This window comes from Battus philenor, unplaced genomic scaffold (genome assembly GCF_028537555.1).
Source record: "Battus philenor isolate CCGP_79_NKW_IND1 unplaced genomic scaffold, ilBatPhil1.0.hap1 SCAF_21, whole genome shotgun sequence".
NCBI classification, from domain to species: domain Eukaryota; kingdom Metazoa; phylum Arthropoda; class Insecta; order Lepidoptera; family Papilionidae; genus Battus; species Battus philenor.
Genome location: NW_027181684.1, coordinates 12,341,191 through 12,360,354, shown reverse-complemented (window position 1 = coordinate 12,360,354; position 19,164 = coordinate 12,341,191). Strand labels below are relative to the sequence as shown.

General features: G+C 35.9%; 1 protein-coding gene across 1 annotated transcript; it reads right to left on the bottom strand.

Annotated features, from left to right (window-relative positions):
* Positions 1-4,713: 4,713 nt before the first annotated feature.
* On the bottom strand, positions 4,714-19,164 carry ninaG (neither inactivation nor afterpotential protein G). Its single transcript, XM_068766774.1, has 11 exons — positions 18,989-19,164; positions 17,529-17,731; positions 15,710-15,928; positions 14,904-15,116; positions 13,932-14,095; positions 12,614-12,774; positions 9,199-9,320; positions 7,846-8,029; positions 7,019-7,163; positions 5,437-5,610; positions 4,714-4,855 (listed from the first exon to the last, which is right to left on the bottom strand). Exons 1-11 carry the CDS (start codon positions 19,113-19,115, stop codon positions 4,714-4,716), a joined length of 1,854 nt encoding a protein of 617 aa, XP_068622875.1. The 5' UTR covers positions 19,116-19,164.

The following is a 19,164-nucleotide window of genomic DNA, read 5'->3' as shown; positions in this document are numbered from 1 at the left end:
AAAAATATAGCAAGCCATGTCCCTGTTTATTAAGAGAACGAGAAGACCCAAAAAAAGGAGGCCATGAAAGAAGTAAAAAAACAACTAAAAGAACTTCATCATAAGATATAACGATTCTACACCCCTGACTTCGCCGGTGTGATTGATTTTCAAACTATTTTTTTGTCATATTAACATCCTAAGAATTATTTCATGGCAATAATGGCATTATGAGATGGTTAATTGTAAAGACGAACACGGTTGCATAAAAGGAGTTATTATTTTTAGGGATCCTTAAGACGAATATACCAGAATCAACTTAAACCTTAACACATTCCTATTTATCTTATTATTACATACTTAAATAAGGTTTACAGAGGTGAGAGGTAATCTCTGACTCCATCTGATATAAACAAGAAAGAAGTTATGTAAATAAATTGAAAATTGTATTTGTGACAAAATGTGGTAACATATATTAAATAAATACAAATATACAAAATGGGGCAGAGGGCGTCCACAGTGTGTTGCCATACCAAGCGGTCTTGAGCCTCGCGCTTTACTTCACTCCACGTCATTCCAATTGCCTTCACTTCTGCAGTGATCGTCCGCCGCCAGGTCTGCTTTGGGCGGCCACGTCTTCGTTTTCCTTGAGGGTTCCATTCTAGGGTTTGTCTCGGTATGTGATCAGGGTCCCTTTGGAGCGTGTGGCCTATCCAGTTCCACTTGCGGCGTTGATTTGCTGGTCGATCGGCATCTCATCGCAGCGTGTCTAAAGATCTACGTTGGAGACTTTCTCAGGCCAGTATATACCGAGGATACGTCGAAGACAGTTGTTAACGAAGACTTGGAGCCAACGCGAGATATCTTTGGTAATCTTCCACGTCTCGTATCCATATTCATAATACAAAATAGTATAGCATAAAATAAAGTTAAAAGCGAAAAAATGTGATGATCACCTAAACCTGTGAAATTTGAGAAATTAGGTGAAGAAAGAGAAGCGATACATGAAAGGAAATTAGTATGTAGAGGAATAGTAGAGTATTGTATAATGAAAGAAGAGGAAAGTTAAATCATATAACGAATATAAGAAGAGTAGAGAAATAAAAAAATGTGTGAAGAGAGTTTAAAAAAAATGTTAATGCTCTGTCCCACAATCAGATAGGAGTGCAAGAGGTCCCCAATAATAGGGACCATAAAAAGCTAGATTAATTCTATATACAATAAGATAGTGAAAACAAATTTAAATCCATTATTTTTACTTTTTAATATCATGCCATAGCTTATTTTACTTATGTCAAATGATACGCAAACATTTTATATCTAACATTGTAAATAGCTTAATTTGTAAGGTTTTTAAAAGCTGCAAATATTAAGAATAGTTAAAAAAAACAAATTCATACTCAAAACGATTTATTAATAAACAACGATAATTAAAAATTAAATTAAAAATCCGTATTAAAATTCAATATTAACACACATGAATAGATTACTGATATTAAATACACACAAATATATGATAGATGAGCAGTGGTAGCCCAGCGGTAAGGACTGCGACTTGTGATTGTACGTCGCGGGTTCGTTTCCCGGAATATAAATCACAATTTGTGCATTCCATATAAAAGATTGCCATTGATCACAAACAAGTTTCCAGATGATGGGCAGCAGCATCCTCTGCGTGCCAAGCGTGGCCACTATGGTATATCACCCCATATATATCTTTAGGGGAAATCTTTGCCTTGCAGTGGGCGCCTATGAGCCGATACGTAATATATAACCTTTACATCGAATAGTGAGGCAATATCATACAGCGCAGTAATGACGTCATATATATATGTGGTAATCGGGATGCAGGGATTGAATTTTAAAGTCCTACGTGGGGCACAAATATTTATTTTAAAATGAACTCCTAACCTAAAACTGCGCACGCTCCTTCGTCGTTCAACCGCCGTCTGTCTCCCTTCCTCTTACACGCCTCTCGCTTGCACCATCTGATGTTCCTATTCACGTATGCTATTACGTTCTATTCCACATATATATATATATATATATATATATATATATAAATGCATATATATATGTTCATATATATATATATATAAGCATAAACAGGGCAGCAAATATAAGTGCAGATAAGTGCCAAACACAGAGTTAGCTCAGTCTGTCGCCGCTTTATTTATGGTATAAATAACAAATTTATATCATAAATTCGCATTGTTTGCCGCATACGCATTTATCAGCGGGCTGGCGGGCGGTGCACTTTATTGCACGACTACCACTGCATGTGCGGAAGTGGCTAAATATTGGTCCTTTTCTTACTTATGATGGACTTGCAAGGTAACGTCTGATTCCTATAAATATTAAAGATAAAGTCTATCACCAGTATGTTTACCATTGATGATCTATTGTAAAGAAACATGGGTACACGCTTCTTGTCTGTTTAAAACAATCACAGTGGCAGAAAGCCATAGATGGAGGACTTTCCTCGGGTTTTCCTTACGTGATCAGGGATGGTAATGTCCGTAGATATAGAAAGTAACAGACATGGTCCAGTGGATGGCAGGTAGAAGTAGCAGTTGGCAGGTTCTATAGCGCTAAGAATATAACGCTGCTAGAGCCTTAAGTTTCTTAAGTTAAGACCACGACCCGTCCCCCTATAGGGTCAATAGACAACCATGTTAAGTGAAGTGTATACACTTATACAACAGGATTCAGTTAATGTTCTTGAGGTTCTGGAGGTTCTGGAGTGTAGACCATTGGCAACCGTAGTGTAAGACGTCCACCCACAAGGTAGACATATGGATGTAGACCGCTTCAGGTCGGTCTTATTGGAAATCTATGGAATTAGTCCATGCCCAGTGGTCGTCTTCCAGCTAACATAATGATTGATAACATCCAAAGGTGATATAAATGTATTGTTAACAATAAATCTCAATACTTCGAGAATATTCTGTGAATATTGAAATAACGCCAATATGGCGACCTAAATCAACTTACTACCAACCACCACTGGAAAGGTAAATACATAATCTCAGTAAATTAATTAAAAATACTTTCAAATACACTCTTAAAATAGCAATTTTATCCTTATAAACATAAATAGAAATAGTAACTTACATAAGGAGTCTCAAAATAAAGTTTATATTTCAACTTAAAAAAATTCAACATAGATAAAGGTTATCGTTGATTGTTCATATGAATTTTCAAGTTCTTTGGAAATGTCATCAATGACGACTCAATGGAAGGTTTTTTGATGCAAGACAAAGTGAAAGAGATGAGATAAGAGATCCAAGATATCATTAAAACTGGTAGTAAATGAACGCTGTCAATCCATCTAACACCAAGCTAAACCGGAACACGATCAGAATCACTCATACATGAGTGCACGAATGAGATGAAGATTTTAAATTCAAATTCAGAATATCTATATTTAAGTAGGCATTTTATTGCGTCTATTATTTTAACATTATAAGCAATAAGCTGCTACCGGCTTGAAACGCGGATCTGTTGAAAAGAGCAAAGAAAACTCAACAGCTGCTTTTTTAATATGTACATTATAATATCAATCATGTAAATGTGTCAACAAAGCAAGTTGCACACATTTCGATCAACTAAAAACTAAATGCTGTAATAAGATTTATTTAATAATATAATTTGATATTTAAATTTAGAACTAAGAATTTGATTGATAGATTAAAAAATATAAATGAATCGCCTATGTTTTCATGTATGCAATACCGGAGAACGTCTTCAATTGATTTTAATAATTATTACTTTACCTATTTTTAGTTAGACACAAGTAAGGTTCTTATGGAAATAAAATATGAAAATAATGCTAGATAGATATTAAAAATAAGGCTTCTTTCACACAAACACACAGAGTAAATTAACACATGTAATCTTGGCTGTCAAGTATTTCGTGTCAAAGACAAAAGGTGTAGTATTTGTCAGTTGGACATTAATAAGAGTATTGCAGCGTGTGAAATATAAAACCTATTTTTATAAAGCATTCTTATATATTAAAACATTTAATCAATATACAAACTGATCACTTGAAACGTTTTTTTATTAGATTTATATATATGTATAATTTTCAATAATTTTTGACATTACGAACAAGGGCGTCTTTTTTAATTATTGAATTTTTTTTTATTATCTATCCCTGCAGATCGTACTGCCAAATGTTATTGACCAGTAGCTTTATAACAAAAAAAGATAATGTGACATATTTCAGAGTGATCGCTTCATGTACTGATTTGTCAAATGCGCGATGTCCAAAGCGATCTGTCAAAATTAATATTTCCAGTTCCTGCATAATTTTTCATTTTTTCCCATAATAACCTTCTGGTAAAGTAATAGGTAACAAAGGAGAATAAAATTGTAAAATTCGTTCTCTAGTTGTGTTGTAAGCAAAGGGAAAATGGATTTATTTTTATATTACATAGATATCTCTTCAAATAAAATTCCGTTTGTGGTGTTTTATCAAATATTAGCATTTTATATCAAATCCTAGAGGTTTCACTTCGTAAAGGCTGCTATCACGAAACAAAACAATAGCGTAATATACACGGTATAAAATACGCAACCATACCATGCCTTTGAAATGTCATTTGAGTTTAGTAGAAAGTGTTTTTTCAATTCTGTATACAAAAAGTTGTTGTAAACAAATATAAACTTACATTTAAGACACCGTTTACAAGTTTTGTTAAAAATACTTAATAGCTAAAATTTAGTAACTTAATATAAAGGGTCAGGTGGTTTCAGGATGAGGTCGGCTGCCTTCTCAGCTATGGATACCAGCACCGAGTTGGGGAAAAGCGAAGTAGGTGACGGCATCACGCTTGCGTCCACAATCCTCAATCTTTCGACACCTTTGACCCTGGAATAATTTTTAGTCAGATAAACGTTAAAATTAAATTAATAACAAAATGTAAATGTAGAATCCAGAAGAGAAGATAATGAAACAGACAAGATGTATGAGGAATGATGTAATATATGAAAAAGAATGAAAAGGAATGAATGATAATGTAAAGTGAAGATATGAATGAAAATAAAAGATTATGTGAAAAAATTATTACTGTAAAAAGATTAGCTTACACATGATATTGCAGTATGAGATGTTCCAAAAACGGTACCAAATAAATTAAAGAAAAACTGTGGAATGAAAAGCATTTTTGCAATGTATAGGGTTGGGCCATAAATTTTGAAACATGTGTAGAAATAAAAGTACAAATGCTATTTTGTTTATGATTTATTTACCGTAATTATCATTTATTAAAATTACATCTTCGAGATGTGCTCCGTCTCGCCGTTGGCCCCTTACTCTCACGGTTTTGGAGAAATCAAGTGTTGCTATTTGCAAAAATTTTTTGCCCACCCTATACATAATGTACAGAGATAAATTCTGTTCTAGCTCTGATTGACTGTATTTTAAAACAAATGTGAGGTAGTTCTGCATACCTCAGTTCGTCGTCCACTACAGTACCACCAGCGCAAGTTCCTCCAGCGTGGTGACCCGTCACAGCCACCTCCCTCACCAGACATTCCAGGTACTCATCCGGGGGACTTATCTTTGGTAATTTATACTTTGTTTGTTGAGCATCCAGCGTCTTGTCGTTTTTAACAGATTTCAATCTGGAATATTTTTAAAGTGGCAACACAGATGCATATATAATACTATAAGATAAGACAATATTTAATTAACCAAAAAATCAAATTTAGATTTGTATTTATACCCGGTTTTACAATACCAACAGTGAGACTATAGTACAGTACCCGGCAATAAATATTGCATATCGACCATTGGAAAGAGCCAATCGGCTCCTTTCGACAAAGGAAGATATATGGTAGAATTTGCGGAGATTGAAAGTGAATCGATTGCTTTTTAAAGGTCGTCTAGTTTATTGAGTAGGTTTACATTCAGATCAAAATAGCACACATTACCACAGTCAGAATGTTATCTAAGCTATTTCATTTTAACAGGCGTTAAAGCTATTTTTACGGCGTTTGTATCTCTTTATGAACAAACACTTCTTAATATATATTTTATCAACTAGTAGCTTTAACATTCCCTTGACAAACCTCAACTGTACATTATTTTAGCAATTTAATTATAAAAGCTCTAAATATTAGAGGATCCAAAAAATTAAAGTCGTTTCTGTGTACATATTTTACATAAAAACCGATTGATTTTTACAGCTTTGGCATTGATATGTATGCTAGCAAAAGGTTGTTGATAACGAAGGTGAATGTATTATTGATTAGAAATAAAAACTTGTTAAGGATGTAGTCGTGTGAATTTAACTTAAGTGACATTACTTTTCGGTCGCTGTAATGTATTTTAAAACGAAAAATTATGTTCTCATCTAGCGGCAAGATGTATACCATCAAGTATTACGTATTACTTAGTCTCTTATAAACTATATGGTAGACATTATTAATAGCAATTCATAACTAAATGCTTTTTTAGCTATTTTATTTTATCAGGCGCTATATGCCAACTATATGACACCTATTACGTCTAGCATTTAAGCTGTATGTTGCTGGCCACTACGGTCTCAAAACATTATTCCAAATTCGAATTTAATTACGAACGCCGATTTGAATTCGGACTCTATCATTGGTATTGTCTCTGCTGTTACGTTAGGATAAATACTCTATACATACGTGAATACACTTTCCATCTCAACCGTCTCTCATCTTTCTTGTCAGCTTATTTGGGTGGTAGGTAAATCACTTTTGTCAACTACTCCTATATACCCTCGAAGGAGAATAACATATGTAGTCGTGTGGTAACATTTCTTCGCGTGCTAATAGCGTGTTAGCGTATTCATTGCGATTTTCAACATAATGTCATTTTTGCTATATTAATTTTACAGGCGTTAAAGCTATTTCTAGCCAAATTATTTATATATATATATATAAAATTTTCAAAAATCTCGGCTGTTAATGTAATCATAATACAATATATTGCGATGATTGTAACACCTGATAATCCTCGGAGTTCAAATAACTTCCCATAAAATCGAAGAAAGAAACCAACCTTTTCCGCTTTGGTGCCATGCCAGTCTGGTTTTGCGCAGAGTAGTTCCAGAAGGTGAGACATCTCTCCGGCCTTGGCCAGTGTATCCTTGCGCCGATTTCCTGAAAAGCCTTCGTAGAGACCAGGCGTTCCGCTCTACGAATCGCTGGAATAAAATGAAATATATCGATCTTAAATATAGTATGTAAAAATCAATGGTTTCAGAAATAATAGATAATATAATGGTCGTCGTCGTAGTTCCAGCCTATGGACACTCATTACAAGGCATGGATCTCCACCAAAAATATCATAGGGAATTGGTGATAGCATCGTGGTATTATGGTATGCAGAGGACGCTGCTGTCTATCCTCTGGAAACCCATTTGTGGGCAATGATAATCCTATATAATTAATGCACAAAGTGTGAATTATATAAAATTATATTTCGGGAATTGAACCCGCGATCTACTGCCACAAGTCTCAGTCCTCTACCGCAGTTCAATGAAAATATAGTAAGAATAAATTATTTCAAAATACAAAATATCTCATCTCATAATTAGGATTAGGGATTAGACTAAACTAGGTAAGGAATCAAGTTAAGAACGCGAGGAACATCGGATGGTCATAGCACCAGTTCTGCGTCAGGCTCCGGGGGAATCGCTGCTCACCAGAGCACCAGCTCAGACTCACAGTGTCCCCAAACTTTGACGATCAATAAGAGTTCTGTCGAGAGTTCCAAAGATGACTAAACGAATTTTATCTTTATATTAACTCTATGAGTCTACACATTACTGATGATGTCCAAATTCAAGTAAAAAATATTGCAGCCTAAGCAGCTAGTACAACTACCTTTAACCATGCAGCCAATATCATGAGGATGATGCAGGTAGTTGATATCGACGAGCGGTGGCACAGCGGTGGTGGAGGCCTGGAGCGTGACGCGGCCACGGCTGCGAGGGCGAACACAGCTGCAGAGGAACATGAAGCCCTCCCTGCGGCTCTCGTTGTGGAAGGGATACGTGTCACGATACACCTGAAATCGTGACGTTGGTCTCAAAACCAGATAAAAGATTCCCTGACTTTTTCCCATAGATTACTACATCTATATTTCAACTAAATTTTTAAACCTCAACAAAAGTGTGGTGACGAGATTGAATCAATAGAAATTTGCATCGCAGATGAGTTCTAAAGAGTTAGCGTCTTATTAAAAGACGTTTGTAACACTTTATCAATTTATTTAACACACGAACAAATTTTTATTAGCGCTTGAGGGCGAGCAAAAAGGACGTGCATTCGTCGTAGGACTCTGGGGCGCAATGTGCTCCGCGACCGAGTGAAAGCGGGCAATAGAACAAAGACGCAAAAGAAACAAAAGTAACAAAAGGTCTGCGCCCGCGTCACCGGTGCGTGCATGTGCTCGCTGCACTAATTCGGCACACTAAGTTCGCCCGTCGGCTACGCTCGCTCACAAAATCTTACACCTATTATTCATTCAGACATCACATCAGTGTATATACGACTCCCACAGTTCCAAGTTCACATGATACAAGTCGTATTTCATATGTTTACACGTGTGTGGACGTCGGCGGCGCTTTGAAGTTTTGGACACGTATTCAATATGGAATATGCAATATTTCACAAGGAACCAGGTTTAGCTTAACACGTTGAACGCCAGACTAAAAACCATGTTCAGTGGGCCGCGTTGGACACCATGTGTCCGCATGTCCTCACTTCAGAAGCCTCTAGGGAGCCAACGGACAGTGTTTCGATTGTTTTTACCAAGGCATGTGACCCGCGCGGGTCCGCAGAAAAATAATGGGTAAATCGCTGTTTCCGTAAGTCGCCCATTATTTTTAAGGGTTTTACTGACAATATTTGCAAAAAAAAACACCTTGGCGATTTTTTGACGATTTTCGATTTAATGGTGTGACCCCAGGGGACAGTATGCTGTCGGACACATGGTGTCCGCCATGGCGTTCGACGTGTTAAATCTACTGATGCTTTCCACAAGTGTACAATTTTTGAAATAAAATAATTATTAGGAAATAACTAATATCACAGAGTGGACCGACGATATAGTAAATGTCACGAGAAGGCGCTAGATGCGGGCAGAGCAGGATGGGTCATCATGGCTGATATGATGATGGAGAAACATTCCGTTAGAATAGAGAACATCTCAACATCTGTTATTCATCTAAATACCTGAGGCTTGTAATTAGATAGGTCACGCAGGAGTCTCTCGCTGGTGGAGCCCATGGCGAACAGCATTACGGCGGAAGAGTTCTGGTACTCCACGCCACATACTGGTGGAAAAGACAGGAACCCTGGACAATACACATCAAGTCTAGCTTTGGTTACTTTCTATCTGGTTTATTTACATTAATATAAATACTAAGATTTGGATTCGTAACGATTCCTGGGATACAACCTTTTATAATTCACTTTTGTGCATTAATTATATAGCTTTGTCAGTTATCCAAAATAAACTTCAACAGGATGATCAACAGCGTGTTCTGCGTATTTGACAATAAACTCCAACCAACCCCACGATTACTGTACATCCCCCCATACGTACATCTTTGAGGAAGGTCTTCGTCAATGGGCGTTTATGGACTAAAACGACGAGGAATATCAATTATATGATCAATATATACTTGTATACATTAAGAGATATTACAGGTAAGTTATTTTTGTATGTTGGCTTGGTTATCATTGTCATCATCAAGATTTCAGCCGCAGGATGATCACAGCTGAATATAGATTTCGAACAGGATCAGTTAGATATTCTATTCTCCTTCTATTTCTTGTCTATTCATCTTAAATCTTCTGCCTTACATCTTGTTCTGCTATATGACATGCCCGCTGTCGCTTCAACTTACTTCTTCTTTTTCTTCAAGTGCCATCTTCTTTAGAAGGTCAACGTCCATTTGAGAAATCCTAATTTTTGATATCGCGGTTTTCAAGGTCGAATTTATTTCCGGACGTTATTAATATTAATTTACCATGATAGGATTTTTTAGAGGAAAACGGACAGTATAAAAAGATTTTTTATGTTATGTGTTACATATGGATTATTCAACTGTTGTATTGGGAATATTTGTGAAAGTATTCACAAAAAACTCGCCAGAGTTTATTCTTGGCTCTTTTCCGACCATGGGCTTCAAAACATTTGTATTTCTTTTGTGGGCAATTATTGTTTATTTATTCTTTTATTTAATATTCTCTATTGTATATGTTAGGATACATTTAAATAGTTTCATAATAATAAACAAAAAAGTACAATGATCGGTCTTATCATACGAGACAATCTCTTACAGACAACCATAGTATGGAAAAGGTAGAAGTACTAATAATGGGTAGTTAACGTGTACAAAATATACATATACATTCATACATATGTATAAAACATATATATTTATACTAAATAAGGTATAACAAAACTAAATAGGTATAATACATAATACAAATGTAATGTATAATATATATAAATAAAAACATCAAACTGTTTTGGATCGCATTTGCCTCAGAAAGAATGAAGAAACAAATGAAGAAAGAGAAATAAATTAACAGATAAATAATTATAGGTCTAGTAAATAGTTCTTAACCATTTTCCTAAAAATAGGTGGTGAAAACACGTCTTATATTTAGCAGTAAATCATTCCATAATCGAACGGCCTGTTTAGTAAAATATTTGGCCATGAACGAAGAAAAATGCGCATATAACTATGTATGCTTTTACAATTAAATTCTATGTAATGTCCCTGAATATAAATAAATGTTGTAAAAATCTTTTGGAAATGAATTTATATAATTACAGTGATAAGGATATTTAAAAAGGCTATATTGAAGGATGCTTGCACAGGGGAACTCATATTTATTTAAATTTCTATCAAATTTTGATCTTCTACCAAAATTATCATGACTTATCTTTCTTAATATTACATTTAATGGGTAATATACAAATAAATAGTTGTTGAATATAGATAAATCAATATGGCATGTAACGTTGCATGTTAGCGTCCCAAACGTCTAAATTAAAATTTTAATCAAAAAAATATAAACACGAGAAATTTCATAAATTGCAATACAGTAAAAAAATTGTTGAACACTTGGAGGGGAACGATACATCTCAAGTGGCGTGGAAGCGTGCTATCGGTTCAGCGGACCTTTGTTTTTATAACAAATATTCCAATGCTCATGCGCGCCAGCCACAGGAGTTTATATCATTTAATAGAATTAGGCGTTACCTTGCGGAAGTTCATCCTAAGTAAGAAAAGGACCAATATTTAGCCACTTCCGCACATGCGATAAATGTCAGTCACACACAGACTCTGTGTTTGGCACTAATGGGTGTAACATAACTCTTGAAGATGCCCCGTGGAGGGGTGAAACGCGTGTTGCGGGATTTGACGGTGGCAGTTGTGTAATTCGCATTGTTTGCCGCATACGCATTTATCGGCGGGCTGGCGGGCGGTGCACTTTGTTGCACGACTACCACTGCATGTGCGGAAGTGGCTAAATATTGGTCTATATCATTGCCGGGGAGAAGGACCCTGGCCTCGGTCGCGTTCACTAGCTAGGTGACGTCTCACGCACCGACGCACTCTCTTAGTGTCGGTTGCGTTCACCAGCTACGTGACGTCTCACGCGCCGGGTCCAATTCGAATTTACGTTGTAAATTCTCGTCTTAGTTCTTTTCATTTTCGGAGCATCTTTAAATTCACGCCACAGTCTTTATATCGCCTCGCCCCAAAAGGGTGTGAGTTTTATTATTAAAATAACCTTGCACCGGCACGAACACATCCTGTTTACTAACAGAGCTCCCCGTTTCGACCTGCTGCTTGACCAGTCCTAAAAGATTGTGCAGCTGCTTACCATCACCATCAGGGGAGTACCGACCTGCGGTGTAAAATCAGACCAGGCCTTCTGCCCACTACCTTCTTATTAGAAATATATTTTTCTTCTGTTGCCGGGTTCACTGTTTTCTTTTATCTTCACGACTCACAGCAGGAACGGTACGAGAATTCAACTGTCTTTCGTTTTTATAAAGTGAATTATAAAAAATAAGTCAATTTCCAAATATTCATGAAAAACTTATTATATACCTGTGCAAAGTTTAATCTTCCAAGATTCCCGTGAAAGCCTTAAAACTAGATTACGTAAATGAAGTTTAGAATAAACGCCCCTCGCGTTGGAATATCTAAATGTAAGTAAGACAAAAAAAAATCATTGAAAATTGATGTCACCTATATTTAGCCACTTCCGTACATGCAGTGGTAGTCGTGCAACAAAGTGCACCGACCGCCAGTCCGCTGATAAATGCGTGACTCTATGTTTGGCACTAATCGGTGTAACATAACTCCTGAAGATGCCCCGTGGAGGGGTGAAACACGTGTTGAGTAATTTGGCAATGGCGGTTGTGTGATTCGCATTGCTTGCCGCATACGCATTTATCGGCGGGCTGGCGGGCGGTGCACTTTGTTGCACGACTACCACTGAATGTGCGGAAGTGGCTAAATATTTGTCCTTTTCTTACTTAGGATGGACTTCCGCGAGGTAACGCCTGATTCCATTAAAAAAATAGTTGATATCACCACTACATATTCAAGACACTCGCCTTTCCGTCTCCAAATGTACTCCCAGAGAGTGGTGGCGGTGAACACCTTTGCCAGCGTCACGCTGATTGGTTTCCTGATGCTTACGTAGATCGGAATGTTCATGTGATCATGAAGGTTAGCACCGACCTGCTCGTTCTCCGCGACCAGGTTTATTTTTAATCTGAAATCCCACAAATTATTTATTAACAATTTCATCTTCTCTCTCTTTCTGCTATTGACTTATTAAATTCTTTAAATTGGTCATGGTGTTCTTAACAAAAGTCTGTTTATTTCAGGAGTTACGGATAGTTTTACGGCATCACTAGAAGAGGATGATACTGTTGCTCACAAACCTAATATCCCAGCATACATCATATGTAACCACCCACCATTCTTCACCGGGGGACATCATCTAAATCTCCAGCTACAAGGGTCTGTTAAGATTTATAGAGAAGTTGGGTTGATTAAAACATAAAGCCTTGATTCAAAATGAGCGAATTGCATCTAGATTGCAGAAACACGCCAATAGATACAAGAGAAGTTTACTATGACGAGATAACGTGAAAATTATGAGAAAAATTAATATTAACAATGTCTCCCTAGCTGTTAAACAAATAAAAACTAATAAGAAGCGATTTAAAATCATGAATACATTATCATCAGTAGAGCAAGAGATAGAAAACTTAAACTTATATTTATAATTAAGTTATTTTATATATAAATAAAGTGATCACTGTAAATTCGATTTATTTATTTCTGTGTCACGGTACGCTGTTTATGGGCAATTATAATACTACTAGAATCACTGTACCGCGCCTTAATATAGCACGGCAAAATGGCTGCCGAGGAAAAGAGTATGAACATCGTCTCGAACGTTGACGGCGAATAGAACGAACTCGTCTATGCTCCTCCCCCTCTCGCACCGCGCATACGCAAGGCGCGGTATAGTGGTTTCAGTAGCACAATAGAAGGCAATAGACTTTTTAAATATTATTAGTATCTATGTTTCATAGACATTAGCTTCCGTGCCTTTGTTTTAATAATTACATTTAACATTTTCGAAAAAAAAAATATTCGGTCGCGTTTTTGTATGTTACTGTGCTTACTAAGTCTCTTAAACTAACACTAACTTAAATTGTAAACTAATTAATACTAAGTTGAATTCAACTAATTATTGTGATTATTCTTTTTAAGTCATTGGTGTCTCATTTGTTTTTAACGACTCCCTAATAATATGTCCGGTTTTTAAAATTACAGTTCGGAAATGAATAAACTATACTTTTTTATCCTGTTGGACGCTGTGGTATCATGTTCAATCCTGTTCTTTCCCATACTTACCTTTTAATAAGATCACGTGGTCCAATTCCGGATAGAATTAACAATTGTGGCGACTTTATCGCCCCAGCCGATATAATGATTTCTTTGTCCACGAATATATTGTCCAGACTCCTGTGGTCCTGCAATATGTACAACGACGAAGCGGTCACGTTCTCAAATCTAACCTGGAACATTGTAAATAAAACTGAGGGACTTTTAGTATGTATACTGGTGCATATTTTCTCGGCATAGCCTAGGTCTCAGGAGTCCTTGGATACGACCATCGCTGCAATATTTGCAGGAGGCCTAAAACTTGCAATAGGCCGATAGAGGCTGGAAGAAGATGTGTGAATGCCTATAGAACCACTTTATATTTTATTTGTTTTTTATGCTCTGTCGCGATGCATTTTTGCTTGTTCGTCTGTTCTGTCAGTCTTTTGTTAGGTATTATTTTACTATTATATAGTTTTGTAAAATTATAAATTAATTACCACCATTATTTTTATTTATGTATTACTTTTTTATGGCCCCCGATATTGGGAGCCTCTCGTACCCCTATTTTGTTTGGGACAGGGACTTTATTTACAAATAATTTATTTCAGGGTTTTATCTTTATTCTACACTCACTTTCATACTTCTCAATTTCTTTTATTCTTTCCTTTTATCTTTCACAATATCATGTATATTTTTTTTTTGTTATTTCATTCCTTCTTGCTTTCATCGCCTTTCTTTCCTCATCTTTTTTACTCTTAGGTGGCTAGGTACAATTTGATTTCTAATCTTTATTTTATTCTTACATTTTCTATCATTATCTTTTGATATTAAAGATTTGTCTAGATTAGACTTTTTAATCAATTAGAGTCTAGTCTTACATTCTATTATTATTTAATAAGTTCTGTTACATGTGTTTTGCAAATGTGGTTTATGTATTACTTTTAATACTGTCCACACGATCGCGAATAGCCTATTTTACTTGAATTGATATTTTCTTACGGATACAGCTTGAGTGTTGAGTAACACGTGAAGGTTCTGGCGGTTCATGGCTGGTACCAGGTAAGCGTCTAAGGTGGAATGCCTGACACCAGCGTTGACAGTAGCTGTCGCTCTACGGAAGACGGTTTGCTTGCCCCCGAGGCTGGCCGACGCGCGCTTGAATGTCTTCATCAGTTCATTATCTTCGTCTATCATCTTCAGTTTCATCGGCGCCTGTTCGTTTAAAATAGCAAATTATCGTAATTGTATTTCAGGTATTACAGTACCCTGCGATAAATAGTGCATTCGACCTTTGGAAAGAGACAATCGGTTAATATCGGCTTCGTATAGCACTATCTCTGTCCCACACTATATGACGTTTTGTCAGTCGTTGTATTTTGTTCGGCAGAGGTAACGCTCTACGAAGCCGAAATTAGCCGATTGTCTCTTTCCAATGGTCGATGTGCAATATTTATCGCCGGGAACGTGTACTAGGAAGTAACTTAGACTATATATTATTATATTTTAGAAAAAAATCATACACAAAAAAATTAACTAAATAATTTTTAGTCCAATTCCACGCGCACAAAGTTGCAGGCACAGCTAGTTTAACATAAAACGAGTGCTCTAATCCTTTTTGCGTGTCAGATATAACCAAAAGTGGAATATAACTAATAGGGTCCTTTTTTTCGAACATATTTCTTTATTATTTAAATAAATGTTCAAAGCTTATGATCGCTGACTTGTTCAAACGTAAAAATGTCATGTACTCCATTTATTACTCGGAAGAGATAATTAATAATTATTAATTTTAAGTTTATACGCACCGAATTGCAAAGAGATTCCTCGTTGCAGTGGGTGGAGTCATATTCGCTCATAACAGTCCCGAAAGCTTTCATGAAGTAAGGCTTCAGGTCTTGAAGTGTCCATCCTTTGAAGCCTCGCCTCGACCACCTTTCGTAATCTTCAGGCAATCCGAAGCCGTGGAGTAGAAAGTTGATTTGACCTGAACCTCCTAAACCTTTGCCTCTTGGTATAATTTGGGTCTAAAAATATACATAAAATTAATTGTTATCTTTAACAAAATATGTTAAAAACGGTGGACGAAAGACAAATTCAAGGTCAAGGAAAGTCCGGTAAGATTGGTCACTGATGATGAAATGATAATATCAACAAATATATTGCTTCATAAAAGCTTAAAACTGTTATTTGTGGCTTTCGTCTGATTTTCGATTTTATCGTCGTCCTTATATATAAGGACAGCGATAAAATCGACGTCATCATCTTGAGGGATGTTTCAAAATATTAAAATATACACTATGTTTGGTGCATTCAAATCAGTCGAAGATCACGTGGATCTGAAACTTCCAACTATAGTATGTAGTGGCAACATTAAGTCATCATCAGCGGCGAATCGAAAAGGGGAATTCCCTAGAAATGACGGACGAAGCTCGCTATACACACTTCTATTCGGATTTCGTGTTGTTACTATCTCAAGATCTACCCCCTAGGAAGAATCCCACAAGTCCAAATCCTCAAACCAACGTTGGTACTTCGTTGATTCCACCCCCTCATATCCAAATCCTCTATTTGTATGTGCCGTCATCTACAAAACCGTACATTCGTGGACATTTAAACGTCACACTATCCTGAGACAAAGATATAGTAAGTACCCGAGATATGTTAAGTAATGAGATCTAAGACGCTATATGCTTGCATAGAAGAAACCTGTTTACTCTTCATTTGAAGACTTCCAAGTCGTAGTTACCTGGAAATAATGACGCTGGTGGGTTGTTCCATATCTTGGCTGATCGCACTATAAAAGTTTTTGCAAAACGCTTAGTGCGTGTGGAAGGAATTTTAACCGTGTACGGATATCTTGAATCCGTGCGTCTTTTTGACCGATGGAAGAAAGGAGATGTTAAAATTAGTTGATGTAACTCCAACGCATTCTCTCAAAAATGCAGTCTGTATAACACCCAAAACGCTAACCAAAGCATTGTTATCAATGAACATCTTGGCTCGTCTCTGTATGGAGTTCAAAGCTTCGAGCTGGTACTCCGATCCATCCTATGAATCTGATTTTGAAAATATGATTTTGAATCTCAGAATTATTTTGCCTCGTGGAAAGTCAACCACGTACCTTAATGATTATTGCCAAAAAATAGCAAAACATGTAATAAATGACAATAAGAATTATGAAGTAAATAAAACAAAAACTATATAATCTGTGATAAAATGTAAAATAACCAAATTATATAATGTAAAATAAAATATAAGATAAAGTAAGAATAATATGATAACCACAAGCTGTGATAGTAAGGAAAGAGGCGGAGGAAGTGAGGCGATGAATGAACTGTAGAAAGTATAGAAAAGAAAGGTAGAAATTGTAGAATGTAAGTAGTAATGTAAAGATAGATCATGTGAAGTGTGACAGAAGAGCATGGAAATAAAAAAGAAAAGAAAGTGAATTATTAAAAGATAAAATCGTTCCTGTCCTATAAATAAAATAGGAAAACGAAAGGCCATTAAAAAAGAACATTAAGGTAATAGATTATTTAGATTGGCGAGTTTTTTGTGGGTCACTTGAAAACTTTTCAGCCCTAAATTAATAAAGACATAGTTTTATTATAAAAAATGTCAAACCTGATCCCAAAGACCGAAAGACGAGTACTTCTGCGGCGTGGTCCGGACCGACCAGTCATCCGGACCTAGTTGCGCGGCGGTCGACGTCAGCGGTATTTTGGTGAAGAATCCCATATGATCACCTGCTTCCACCAGTAAAACTTTCACGTTGGGATCTTCGCTCAGTCTCGCGGCTAGTGTACATCCTGCTGTCCCAGCACCAACTGATAATAACAACACATTGTGATATGGTGATCGAAATTTTTTTTTATGGCCCCCGCCATTGGGAGCCTCTCGTACCCCCTATCTGGTGTGGGACAGGGATTTTTTGTTAACATTTATTTAATTTTTTCACAGACATTTTTTTTGTTTTATTTGCTTTCTCTCCTTTCACGCGTCACGTTGTCTTCCGTTCGTTACTTTCTTTCCACAATTCTACTGTCTTTCTCTTTCGCTCTGTATTCATTCCTCATTACTTGTTACATTTTCTTATATTCTATTATATCACATTTTTTACTTATATTTTATTATTATTATTACTCTTACATTTTTATTATTTTATATCTTTATAGGAATATTACATATTGATTTGTTTTACATTATTTTTTTTTTGTTTTTACATTTTTATTGGCTTTTATTTTTCTCTATTGCATTTTTTATTATTTTTTTACAAAGTATGAGGAACTGTTCTTTGCTTTTTTCATCGCTTATCAGGGAGGCTATTGATTCCTCCCCGATTTTTACGCCAGAGGTGATCGATATTTATATATATATTACAGGTATTAATAAATAAACTAGAAATTCGCTAGGCATTTACCTTAGACCTCTTTAGGTAGCAAAACCTGAGGGTACTCATGGGAGCCTGATAAGGGCCGCTGCATGTAGTTTTATAACCGGATCAGGGAACCGCCGAGTTCTTACCTCGCTTGGGTAGACTCTCCATGGAACAACCTGACAAGGTCTTACCTCCTGGGAGGAAACCTCATCTTGGGAGGTCTTGGGTTTGTTTAATAAACCCGTAATCAACACCAGAGAAGATACCAACCGTCACTAGCGACATTTATGGAAACTCATGGTTTATTGCGTTTTATAGATATATCTCTACACGTTAATACATTCGAATTAAAAAATATATCTTTACTCAAGTAGGCATTTACACGATTCGTTGGTTATTTTAACATTATAAGTATTAATCTACCATCAACTATAAATGCTGCTCTGTTGTAAAGAGCCGGTCAGAAACTCAACAGATGTTTTTTTTTAAATAAAATTTCACAACGATATGTACATTATAATATCAAATATGTAAATGTGTCATCAAACCAAGCTTCAATAAAAGATTTATTTAAAGATATCAATTTTGACGGTATAATTTAAAATATAACTAGAGTATGAATTAATATTATACTAATTAGATTAAATTGTAGATTTTATGGATAATCTCCAGTAAGAAGTTTAATTAAATTTGTATATATGCTTACCAATTATATAGTCATATCTCTTATCGGGTTTCCTCACTATGCTCGAGAATTTGCGAACATAACTCGTGTACACAAAATACGAAACAAAAGCGACAGCGATTGCAAAAAAATATGTAATAAGATTCATTTCTTTTAAAAATTTAATTAGTTAAATATGTTATTTCAAAATATTTCAA